At 42.9% G+C, this 12,554-nt stretch overlaps 1 protein-coding gene across 5 annotated transcripts in view; it reads right to left on the bottom strand.

Annotated features, from left to right (window-relative positions):
- Positions 1-12,554, bottom strand: part of LOC139530591 (sorting nexin-14-like) — a 30,528-nt gene that overhangs the window by 15,771 nt on the left and 2,203 nt on the right. For 4 of the 5 annotated variants that reach the window (XM_071327127.1, XM_071327129.1, XM_071327130.1 and 1 more), the window contains exons 4-12: positions 12,133-12,206; positions 10,069-10,147; positions 9,931-9,974; positions 9,737-9,824; positions 9,556-9,640; positions 9,302-9,458; positions 9,004-9,079; positions 6,119-6,244; positions 5,918-6,032 (exon numbers count right to left, since the gene is read on the bottom strand). In XM_071327127.1, coding sequence (XP_071183228.1) covers positions 5,918-6,032; positions 6,119-6,244; positions 9,004-9,079; positions 9,302-9,458; positions 9,556-9,640; positions 9,737-9,824; positions 9,931-9,974; positions 10,069-10,147; positions 12,133-12,206 — 844 coding nt within the window. The remainder of the gene's footprint in view (positions 1-5,917; positions 6,033-6,118; positions 6,245-9,003; positions 9,080-9,301; positions 9,459-9,555; positions 9,641-9,736; positions 9,825-9,930; positions 9,975-10,068; positions 10,148-12,132; positions 12,207-12,554) is intronic. The other variant, XM_071327128.1, reaches the window with a different exon arrangement.

The following is a 12,554-nucleotide window of genomic DNA, read 5'->3' as shown; positions in this document are numbered from 1 at the left end:
TCAGCCTCAGCCTGACAGCTTCTGAAGATCAATATTGTCAAGAAAGGCCTGACAATTGTCTGTATAAAGCTATAACTCAGATTTAAGAAGTTGATCAAGGTAAAAATCAGACAATATTTATTTAATTGTGAATGTAAACAGTGACAATGTCTCCTTGAGAATGAATTGCCGAGAGGGCAGCCGCTCATTAAAAACAGAGTTTAATGTTTAGAAGATGTGATGGATGGCTATCATTACTTTTTAATGGTTTTGCAATGACCTCCGGATAAATAAATAAAAATTGACTTGATGCCTGAGTAAGGAATTCAGCTCGCTTCTTAAAGACGGAGCTGAAGAGCCTTTGAATCACAAAAGGAGGATTGCTGGGTTAAATCCAGAGATTAATATTTATTTTCTAAACAGATATTCTCGTCGTTCTAGATTTATTCAAATGGGATGCAAACCATGTTGTATTGTCCTTTACAAATCATTTAAAATAGCCTCCCAGACAATCAACTACTGAATTAATATTAAAAGAAATGAACTCTGGAGTAAAGATACGTTCAATTTCCAACAAGGTGCTCTGGGTTTGTGAGTTGAAATCAAAAATACAACAGTTTGCATGGTGATCTGATAAAGTAGAATGGAGGATCTAAGTGCTCTGTAATAATGGACATAGTGACAGAGGACAAAATGTAATCAATCCTTGAGTAATACTGACGTCTACGAGAAAAGAAAGTAAACTCTTTAGAAGATGGATTTCTCGGTCTCCAAAGATCAACCAGACTAAGGTCTGAGATCAGACGTTGGGAGGTCCTTGGATGTAGACGTCCGTGAGCTGCTCATAGTTGGATTGGATCTATCTAAACATGGGTTAGTAACTGCAGTCATGTGTGCTTCTTTGACCAAATTTTAAAATAAATGAAATATATAAAATTATAATAATAATAAAAGGACAATTGAATCAATATATTAGATAGTGAAATTAAGGTTTTATCAAATATGACTGGAGCATATACAGAGATAAATGATCCTGCCTTCACTGTCATTCCAGGAGTCTATAATGCTGATACCTAGAGTTCTACAAACCACCACACACCTCTTGCCCTATTTAGGACAGAAGAAGCTACTACATTGAAAAGGGTATTGCTACATTTATGAACATCCTCTTTCAACAGATGTGATTGTTGTATTAAAGTAATATCAATATTTTTCCTCTGAATAAAATCAAGACATAGTGCTCGCTTAGTTCCAGTGTTTGATTTCTTGGAATCCCCAAGTGGCAAAAAAATACTAGTCATAAGTATCGAAAGAAAAGACACAGGACAATAGGATAGTAGATCTGATTGTCCTGTATTTCAAGTACATAAGTATATTTATACAGAGTGTACAAAAACATTAACAATAAGAGCTCTTTCCATGGCATAGACTGACCAGGTGAATCCAGGTGAAAGCTTTGATCCCTTATTGAGGTCACCTGTAAAATCCACTTCAAATCAGTGTAGATGAAGGAGAGGAGACAGGTTAAAGGTGGATTGACAAGCCTTGTCACAATTGAGACATGGATTGTGTATGTGTGCCATTCGGAGGGTGAATGGGCAAGACAAAATATTTAAGTGCCTTTGAACGGGGTAGTAGGTGCCAGGTGCACCGGTTTGTGTCAAGAACTGCAAAGCTGCTGGGTTTTTCCACACTCAACAGTTTCCCGTGTGTATCAACAATGATCCACCACCCAAAGGACATCAAGCCAACTTGACACAACTGTGGGAAGCATTGGAGTCAACATAGGCAAGAATCCCTGTGGAACGCTTGACACCTTGTAGTGACCATGCCCCGACGAATTGGGGTTGTTCTGAGGGCAAAACGGGAGGGTGCAACTCAATATTAGGAAGGTGTTCTTAATGTTCTGTACACTCAGTGTAGGTCACACAACAATCCATTAATACTACCTGCTCTTTCCCTTTCCCCATGCATTGGTGACATGCAGATGCTGAGTCATACCCCCGTGGGCACCAGATACCACAATATGCTGACAATATGGGTACACCATGCAAACCATAAACAACAACAAAAAAAGGTATAATGTTCTTCTATATTAGATATAAACTAAATCCACTGCCGAGTGAAGCCGCTACACTCATAATATAAACCAGCTTCAAGACTCCAAGGAAAAGATGCAGTGAAGCAGCAAAAAAGGAAGTTCACATAAGGGTATGCAATTTTATTATAATAAATAGAAGACTTTAGAATACTCTGATACTTTTCTCTCATGCTCAGGCCTCAAAATGAAAGACTATGAGCAAAAGAAAAAGACCCATACAGATGAAATGGCATGTTTTAGGGAAAATAATATTACCACAATGTAGTATAGACGCGGTGTTTGCGTTCCATCTCAATCACCCCGCGGGATAATAGGCTGAAGAGCCCCACAGGTAGCGGCTTCTGCAGGAATGAAATAGCGTCGCTACCCTCCTGGGTCTCAGAAAGCGAGACCAGGCGTAGGGATGAGCGGCATGAATAATCCTCCATCTCGGCTAAACGATCCGTCATGCCCTGGATGTTCTCCGCATTGATGTTGATATCATGGTGTTCACGCTGTTCCGCTTGTATTGTGTCTGTGCGGGCTGATTGTGTTGTGGCGGACTGGTTTACCTTCGCAATTTCAATCTCAAATTTTGTGAATTTCATCTTGAATGATTCGATGTCTGCGAGGATGACGATCACTGTGACTTTAGTAGTTTTTACATCAGTGCACATTTCGGATAGACTCTTTTAGCTCAGCAAGCCTTCCCGACATCAGGAGCAAGTGAGATAGAACCAACTCCTCTTTGACGGGGAGCTGCGTCCCTGTAGACCCATGTACAGAGGGATGCTAACAGCTTTATTTCTTATCTTCTTGATTTGTAGACAGAGACGGAGTAGCCGGCTCCAACATGTTGATATTTCTCTTGGCAGGCATTTCAGCGCTCATTCTTGTACGTGATTAGTTCAGATGGTCAAAAGAACACTAGAATTAGCATTTAAAAACTTTGCACAAGAGTGAGCAAAACTCCTATGCCACCATCTTGCTCGTAAATAACACGTCGCTTTCATAGCGTATTACTTTTAATTATTAGGGTGTACTAATTGTCAAGTCTCAAAAATCGATATCCATCTTACCTCTATATTGTTTTAAGTCCTGCGGATTCGAGAAGAACGATCAACAGGAAAGTGAGCCTGTCAGATAGCCAGTAATGTAATTTTCCAGATTTTTGACAAAATATTTTACCTCTGGCCTCCATTGATTTATTAACCCTAATTCTGGCCATCCTACAAGGGTAAAAACTCCAATAACTTTGAACGAATGCCCAGACGGCATTCCCAGCCGCATCCTCAGAGCATGCGCAGACCAGCTGGCTGGTGTGTTTAAGGACATATTCAATCAATCCTTATCCCAGTCTGCTGTTCCCACATGCTTCAAGAGGGCCACCATTGTTCCTGTTCCCAAGAAAGCTAAGGTAACTGAGCAAAACGACTACCGCCCCGTAGCACTCACTTCCGTCATCATGAAGTGCTTTGAGAGACTAGTCAAGGACCATATCACCTCCACCCTACCTGACACCCTAGACCCACTCCAATTTGCTTACCGACCCAATAGGTCCACAGACAACGCAATCGCAACCACATTGCCCTAACCCATCTGGACAAGAGGAATACCTATGTGAGAATGCTGTTCATCGACTACAGCTCAGCATTTAACACCATAGTACCCTCCAAACTCGTCATCAAGCTCGAGACCCTGGGTCTCGACCCCGCCCTGTGCAACTGGGTCCTGGACTTCCTGACGGGCCGCCCCCAGGTGGTGAGGGTAGGTAACATCTCCACCCCGCTGATCCTCAACACTGGGGCCCCACAAGGGTGCGTTCTGAGCCCTCTCCTGTACTCCCTGTTCACCCACGACTGCGTGGCCATGCACGCCTCCAACTCAATCATCAAGTTTGCGGACGACACTACAGTGGTAGGCTTGATTACCAACAACGACGAGACGGCCTACAGGGAGGTGAGGGCCCTCGGAGTGTGGTGTCAGGAAAATAACCTCACACTCAACGTCAACAAAACAAAGGAGATGATTGTGGACTTCAGGAAACAGCAGAGAGAGCACCCCCCTATCCACATCGACGGGACAATAGTGGAGAAGGTGGAAAGTTTTAAGTTCCTCGGTGTACACATCACAGACAAGCTGAATTGGTCCAAATCAAATCAAATTTATTAGTCACATACACATGGTTAGCAGATGTTAATGCGAGTGTAGCGAAATGCTTGTGCTTCTAGTTCCGACAATGCAGTAATAACGACAAGTAATCTAACCTAACAATTCCACAACTACTACCTTATACACACAAGTGTAAAGGGATAAAGAATATGTACATAAAGATATATGAATGAGTGATGGTACAGAACGGCATAGGCAAGATGCAGTAGATGGTATAGAGTACGGTATATACATATGAGATGAGTACTGTAGGGTATGTAAACATAAAGTGGCATAGTTTAAAGTGGCTAGTGGTACATGTATTACATAAAGATGGCAAGATGCAGTAGATGATATAGAGTACAGTATATACATATACATATGAGATGGGTAATGTAGGGTATGTAAACATTATATTAAGTGGCATTGTTTAAAGTGGCTAGTGGTACATTTTTACATAATTTCCATCAATTCCCATTTTTAAAGTGGCTGGAGTTGAGTCAGTATGTTGGCAGCGGCCGCTAAATGTTAGTGGTGGCTGTTTAACAGTCTGATGGCCTTGAGATAGAAGCTGTTTTTCAGTCCACCCACCCACAGACAGCGTCTCTTCAACCTCAGGAGGCTGAAGAAATTCGGCTTGTCACCAAAAGCACTCACAAACTTCTACAGATGCACAATCGAGAGCATCCTGTCGGGCTGTATCACCGCCTGGTACGGCAACTGCTCCGCCCACAACCGTAAGGCTCTCCAGAGGGTAGTGAGGTCTGCACAACGCATCACCGGGGGCAAACTACCTGCCCTCCAGGACACCTACACCACCCGATGTCACAGGAAGGCCATAAAGATCATCAAGGACAACCACCCGAGCCACTGCCTGTTCACCCCGCTATCATCCAGAAGGCGAGGTCAGTACAGGTGCATCAAAGCAGGGACCGAGAGACTGAAAAACAGCTTCTATCTCAAGGCCATCAGACTGTTAAACAGCCACCACTAACATTAGTGGCCGCTGCCAACATACTGACTCAACTCCAGCCACTTTAATAATGGGAATTGATGGAAATTATGTAAAAATGTATCACTAGCCACTTTAAACAATGCCACTTAATATAATGTTTACATACCCTACATTACTCATCTCATATGTATATGTATATACTGTACTCTATATCATCTACTGCATCTTGCCATCTTTATGTAATACATGTACCACTAGCCACTTTAAACTATGCCACTTTATGTTTATATACCCTACATACTCTATACCATCTACTGCATCTTGCCTATGCCGTTCTGTACCATCACTCATTCATATATCTTTATGTACATATTCTTTATCCCTTTACACTTGTGTGTATAAGGTAGTAGTTGTGGAATTGTTAGGTGAGATTACTTGTTGGTTATTACTGCATTGTCGGAACTAGAAGCACAAGCATTTCGCTACACTCGCATTAACATCTGCTAACCATGTGTATGTGACAAATAAAATTTGAGGTTTGGACCATTTGTTTAGTTAGAAAAGTATCTACACAATTAACATATTTTAACCATTGGTCAAAAGATGCCTTTTTGATTGGACACCCTACACTTATCCATTTTCCTTCAGAATGTCCAAACACTGGGAAGGGGGGAGTTTCTGGGCCAGTACATAGTTGTCAGTCTGTATTGATCTATATCTGGGATAATGGCGAATGGCCAAAGCCTGCTTACCCACAGTGAGGCAGAACTGGAGAACGTGCACGGCCCCCTCCTGCTTGAGGAAGTTCATGAAGCGGAAGAGCAGGTCCTGCTGCTCCCTGATCTCCTTCAGCTCCAGCTTCAGCACCTGAGAAAGAGGGGAGAAGATGAGTGGTTTGGAAGGGCAGTATATGGGGAGAAGAGGGGGAAGGGATGGGTTACCTGGCTACTTACAGAGGGCTTCTTGTTGCGAACGTCAGAGTACTTGTGCAGGAAGTGAACCAAGGTTGAGCTGGGCTCCATGGCGGCCTCGGGAGGAGAGTTGTCGATGAATATGAGAAGCAAATGGTTCACGGTGTCCTAAAATGGGAATGAGCATTGATTTACAACAGAAAATCTATGCCCATTCTGGCTTGTTTATGTCCTCGGAAAGACTTGCAAATTATATCAAGCCTGAAAACAACAATCCTATATGAATCAGCTATGGGTCCGCGGTCAAACGACCACTCCTCATCATAGTCAAACGCTCACTCCTCATCATAGTCAAATGCTCCCTAAAACACTTCTGCGAGCAGGCCTTTCTAATCGACCTGGCCCAGGTATCCTGGAAGGATATTGACCTCATCCCGTCAGTCGAGGATGCCTGGTAGTTCTTTAAAAAGTAATTTCCTCACCATCTTAAATAAGCATGCCCATTTCAAAAAAATTTAGAACTAAGAACAGATATAGCCCTTGGTTCACTCCAGACCTGACTGCCCTTGACCAGCACAAAAACATCCTGTGGCGGACTGCAATAGCATCGAATAGTCCCCGCGATATGCAACTGTTCAGGGAAGTCAGGAACCAATACACAGTCAGTCAGGAAAGCAAAGTCTAGCTTTTTCAAACAGCTCTAACTCCAAAAAGTTTTGGGACACTGTAAAGTCCATGGAGAACAAGAGCACCTCCTCCCAGCTGCTCACTGCACTGAGGCTAGGCGACATGGTCACCACGGATAAATCCATGATAATCGAACATTTTAATAAGCATTTCTCTACGGCTGGCCATGCTTTCCTCCTGGCTACCCCAACCCCGGCCAACAGCTCCGCACCCCTCGCAGCTACTTGCCCGAGCCTCCCCAGCTTCTCCTTCACCCAAATCCAGATCGCAGATGTTCTGAAAGAGCTGCAAAACCTGGACCCGTACAAATCAGCTGGGCTAGACAATCTGGACCCTCTCTTTCTAAAATTATCCGCCGCCATTGTTGCAACCCCTATTACCAGTCTGTTCAACCTTTCTTTCGTTTCGTCCGAGATCCCTAAAGATTGGAAAGCTGCCGCGGTCATCCCCCTCTTCAAAGGGGGTGACACTCTAGACCCAAACTGTTACAGACCTATATGCATCCTGCCCTGCCTTTCTAAAGTCTTTGAAAGCCAAGTTAATAAACAGATCACTGACCATTTCAAATCCCACTGTACCTTTTCCGCTGTGCAATCCGGTTTCCGAGCTGGTCACGGGTGCACCTCAGCCACGCTCAAGCTACTAAACGATATCATAACCGCCATCGATAAAAGACAGTACTGTGCAGCCGTCTTCATCGACCTGGCCAAGGCTTTCGACTCTGTCAATCACCGTATTCTTATCGGCAGACTCAATAGCCTCAGTTTCTCAAATGACTGCCTCGCCTGGTTCACCAACTACTTCGCAGACAGGGTTCAGTGTGTAAAATCGGAGGGCCTGTTGTCCGGACCTCTGGCGGTCTCTATGGGGGTACCACAGTGTTCAATTCTCGGGCCGACTCTTTTCTCTGTATATATCAACGATGTCGCTCTTGCTGCGGGTTATTCCCTGATCCACCTCTACGCAGACGACACCATTCTGTATACATCTGGCCCTTCTTTGGACACTGTGTTAACTAACCTCCAAACGAGCTTCAATGCTTCTGTGGCCTCCAACTGCTCTTAAACGCTAGCAAAACCAAATGCATGCTTTTCAACCGTTCGCTGCCCGCACCAGCCCGCCCGACTAGCATCACTACTCTGGACGGTTCTGACCTAGAATACGTGGACAACTACAAATACATAGGTGTCTGGCTAGACTGTAAACTCTCCTTCTGACTCATATCAAACATCTCCAATCCAAAATCAAATCTAGAAGCGGCTTTCTATTTCGCAACAAAGCCTCCTTCACTCACGCCGCAAAACTTGCCCTAGTAAAACTGACTATCCTGCCGATCCTCGACTTTGGCGATGTCATCTACAAAATAGCTTCCAATAGTCTACTCAGCAAATTGGATGCAGTCTATCACAGGCCATCCGTTTTGTTACCAAAGCGCCTTATACCACCCACCACTGCGACCTGTATGCTCTAGTCGGCTGGCCTTCGCTACATATTCGTCGCCAGACCCACTGGCTCCAGGTCATCTATAAGTCTATGCTAGATAAAGCGCCGCCTTATCTCAGCTCACTGGTCACGATAACAACACCCACCCGTAGCATGCGCTCCAGCAGGTATATCTCACTGGTCATCCCCAAAGCCAACACCTCCTTTGGCAGCCTTTCCTTCCAGTTCTCTGCTGCCAGTGACTGGAACGAATTGCAAAAATCGCTGAAGCAGGAGACTTACATTTCCCTCACTAACTTTAAACATCAGCTATCTGAGCAGCTAACTGATCGCTGCAGCTGTACATAGTCCATCTGTAAATAGCCCACCCAATCTACCTACCTCATCCCCATATTGTTTTTACTTACTTTGCTGCTCTTTTGCACACCAGTATCACTACTTACACACCATCATCTGCTCATCATCATCTGCTCATCTATCACTCCAGTGTTAATCTGCTAAATTGTAATTACTTTGCTACTATGGCCTATTTATTGCCTTACCTCCTCATGCCATTTGCACACACTGTATATAGACTTTTTTTTCTCCATTGTGTTATTGACTGTACGCTTGTTTATTCCATGTGTAACTCTGTGTTGTTGTTTCTGTCGCGCTGCTTTGCTTCATCTTGGCCAGGTCGCAGTTGTAAATGAGAACGTGTTCTCAACTAGCTTACCTGGTTAAATAAAAGGTGAAATACATTTTTTTTTACCTATATTTTCTAAAATAAACATGTTTCATGGCTACAAAGCACTTACAGGATCAGCCAGGTAGTCCAAGGCGGGGAGGAAAACAGAGCCAGCCAACACCTCTCTTATCAGAAGAGTAAGCGATCTGAGGAGTGGAGAGACGGGTATGAAAGAGAGAAATGGGAAAACAGAGACCGGGTTCGTATACAGTTAGCATGAAACAGAAACTCCCCGAAACAAGAAGGCACTATCTGAACAACTAATAAGAAATTCGACATTTTGTTTTCTGTCATAACAGTGTGCCCTAATGAACACAACCCAGGAGACAATGACCTATATTGCCTCAAGAAATATGGTGCCATGTTACCTGCAGTCACAGGCTTTGGGGGGCAAAATATAGGGGAAGAGCATCTCAGTCAACTTCCTGAGGTAGAGGAGCTCGTCTCTGCGACTGCGTAGTGCCACGTGCAGGTCAGGGCCGTACTCCTCCAGTGCTGCTTGCTGCAGATACTCAGCGTTCTTCACTAGGGGGTAGAAACAAGTCAAGGGTCCACTGGTCAAAGTTCCACTCTTTGGAAAGAACTCTGGCAGTAAAAGATATTTAAAAATTAAGATGATTACCTTTTTGCCTTGCTTTGGTTATTATTTCAATGTGCTTCATGGAAACTTTAAGCAGTTTGGCCGTGATAAGACCTGGGATATCAACCTGAGAAAGAACATAGGACATAAATATTATAAAAAATATATATAATCTTTAAAAATCATCTGATATCTAGAATAGTCTAAATTCTGTTTGTTTCACCTTTTGAGTTCGACGTACGAGCACAGCGGCAAAAAAACGCAGAGTCACTCTCAGCTCATCCACAAACGCCTCATCGTCTGTGATATCCCTTCACAGGAAGGAAAAAAGAAAATGGTCATATGTCTGCATATACCATGCCAGAGGATGTATTTAATGCAACACGGAGCACTTGTGAGTAATATACAGTAACAAACCTATACCAGGGATACACAAAGTTTTCAAGAACCAGTTCCAGAACCTTGAAACAGAGCAAAAACATATCACATCTTAGAATGACAGAAGCACTTTCCAGAAGGCACAAAATAAAATGAGTTTGATCCAGTGTCCCATACCTCTGATAGAGAGGCATCCACTTTGGAGGGAACTTTCAAGTCCAGCCATGGTTGATAGTTCTCCAATAGTAATGTTGGTCTGTCAATAGAACATTATTTACATAGAGCACCAGTCAAAAGTTTGGACACACCTACTCATTCAAGGGTTTCTCTTTATTTGTACTCTTTTCTACATTGTAGAATAATAGTGAAGAAATCAAAACTATGAAATAACACATGGAATCATGTAGTAACCCCCCCCAAAAAAAAAGATTTCAAAAAAAAGAGTTAAGAAAAGAGATTCTTCAAAGTAGCCACCCTTGCCTTGATGGCAGCTTTGCACACTCTTGGCATTCTCTCAACCAGCTTCATGATGAATGCTTTTCCAACAGTCTTGAAGGAGTTCCCCCATATGCTGAGCACTTGTTGGCTGCATTTCCGTCACTCTGCGGTCTGACTCATCCCAAACCATCTCAATTGGGTGAAAGTCAGGTGATTGTTGAGGCCAGGTCATCTGATGCAGCACTCCAACACTCTCCTTCTTGGTCAAATAGCCCTTACACAGACTGGAGGTCATTGTCCTGTTGAAAAACAAATGATAGTCCCACTAAACCCAAACCAGATGGGATGGAGTATCACTGCAGAATGCTGTGGTAGCCATGCTGGATAAGTGTGCCTTGAATTCTAAATAAATCACATACAGTGTCAACAGCAAAGCACCCCCACACCTCCTCCTCCATGCTTTACGGTGGGAAAAACACATGCGGAGATCATCTGTTCACCTACTCTGCGTCTCACAAAGACACGGCGGTTGGAATCAAAAATCGCAAATTTGGACTCAGACCAAAGGACAGATTTCCACCGGTCTAATGTCCATTGCTCGTGTTTCTTGGCCCAAGCAAGTATCTTCTTCTTATTGGTGTCTTTTAGTAGTGGTTTCTTTGCAGAAATTCGACCATGAAGGTCTGATTCACGCGGTCTCCTCTGAACAGTTGATGTTGAGATGTGTCTGTTATTTGAACTCTGTGAACCATTTATTTGGGCTGCAATCTGAGGTGCAGTTAACTCTAATGAACTCATACTCTGTAGCAGAGGTAACGCTGGGTCTTCCTTTCCTGTGGCAGTCCTCATGAGAGTAATCATGGACTGTCGTTTCTCTTTGATTATTTGAGCTGTTCTTGCAATAATATGGACTTGGTCTTTTACCAAATAGGGATATATTCTATATACATTTACATTTACATTTAAGTCATTTAGCAGACGCTCTTATCCAGAGCGACTTACAAATTGGATACCACCCCTAACTTGTCACAACACAACTTATTGGCTCAAATGCATTAAGGAAAGAAATTCCACAAATTAATTTTTAACAAGGCACACCCGTTAATTGAAATGCATTCCAGGTGACTACATCATGAAGCTGTTTGAAAGAATGCCAGGAGTGTGCAAAGCTGTCATCAAGGCAAAGGGGGCTCCTTCAAAGAATCTCAAATATAAAATATATTTTGATTTGTTTAACACTTTTTGGTTTCTACATAATTCCATATGTGTTATTTCATAATGTTGATGTCTTCACTATTATTCTACAATGTAGAAATAGTTTTAAAAAATAAAGAAAAACCCTGGAATGAGTAGGTGTGTCCAAACTTTTGACTGGTACTGTACATAATGACAATTAACTCCACTTTTTGTTTTCAATTAGTCTGTGAAATATTGATAAAACCCATTAGTTCACTCTGTTGTCTCATCTAGCCAAATTACCAATGTGGGACACTTTCAATTCCATTATGTGCTCCAGTATACTATTTTGCCACTGGGGGTGCAGTAAAACGCCATTTAACAGACTGGTGATAGACAAAATCAACAACTCCAATCAATGAATGTGAACATCAAAATAGTAAGGTATATGGAATTCCTGCGCTATTTTGTCAAATGAATAGAGAGAGATGAACAGTAAACTCACAGAGACCCAGCAGTAGGAACATCAAGCAATATTATTCACTCTCAATCCCACATAAATACAATAAGGCCAACGTCCTAATAAACATTAATTCACATACAGTATTTTTGGAGCAGTGATCTCACCTGTGCCTTTTACACTTTATTTTCCCGCAGACTGCACAGCTGTGACCCAAGGGAAACAACTCTTGTTGGTCCTGCTGACAGATACAATACCACCCTCTATCAACCTGGACTATATAAGTAAATATATAGTTACAGGTAGAGGTCGACCGATTAATTAGGTTTTCAAGTTTTCATACCATCGGTAATCGGCCTTTTTGGACGCCGATTATGGCCGATTACATTGCAATCCACGAGGAAACTGCGTGGCAGGCTGACCACCTGCTATGCGAGTGCAGCGTCAAAAGGACCTTGTGGCTGCAAGGAGCCAAGGTAAGTTGCTAGCTAGCATTAAACTTATCTTATTTTAAAAAATCTAACTACACATGGTTGATGATAATACTAGGTTAACTAGCTTGTACTGCGTTGCATATAATCAAATGCGG

The sequence above is a fragment of the Salvelinus alpinus genome, chromosome 9 (assembly GCF_045679555.1).
Source record: "Salvelinus alpinus chromosome 9, SLU_Salpinus.1, whole genome shotgun sequence".
In the NCBI taxonomy this organism is placed as follows: Eukaryota; Metazoa; Chordata; class Actinopteri; order Salmoniformes; family Salmonidae; genus Salvelinus; species Salvelinus alpinus.
The sequence above is the reverse complement of the archived record's forward strand: the minus strand, read 5'-3'. Positions and strand labels throughout refer to the sequence as shown.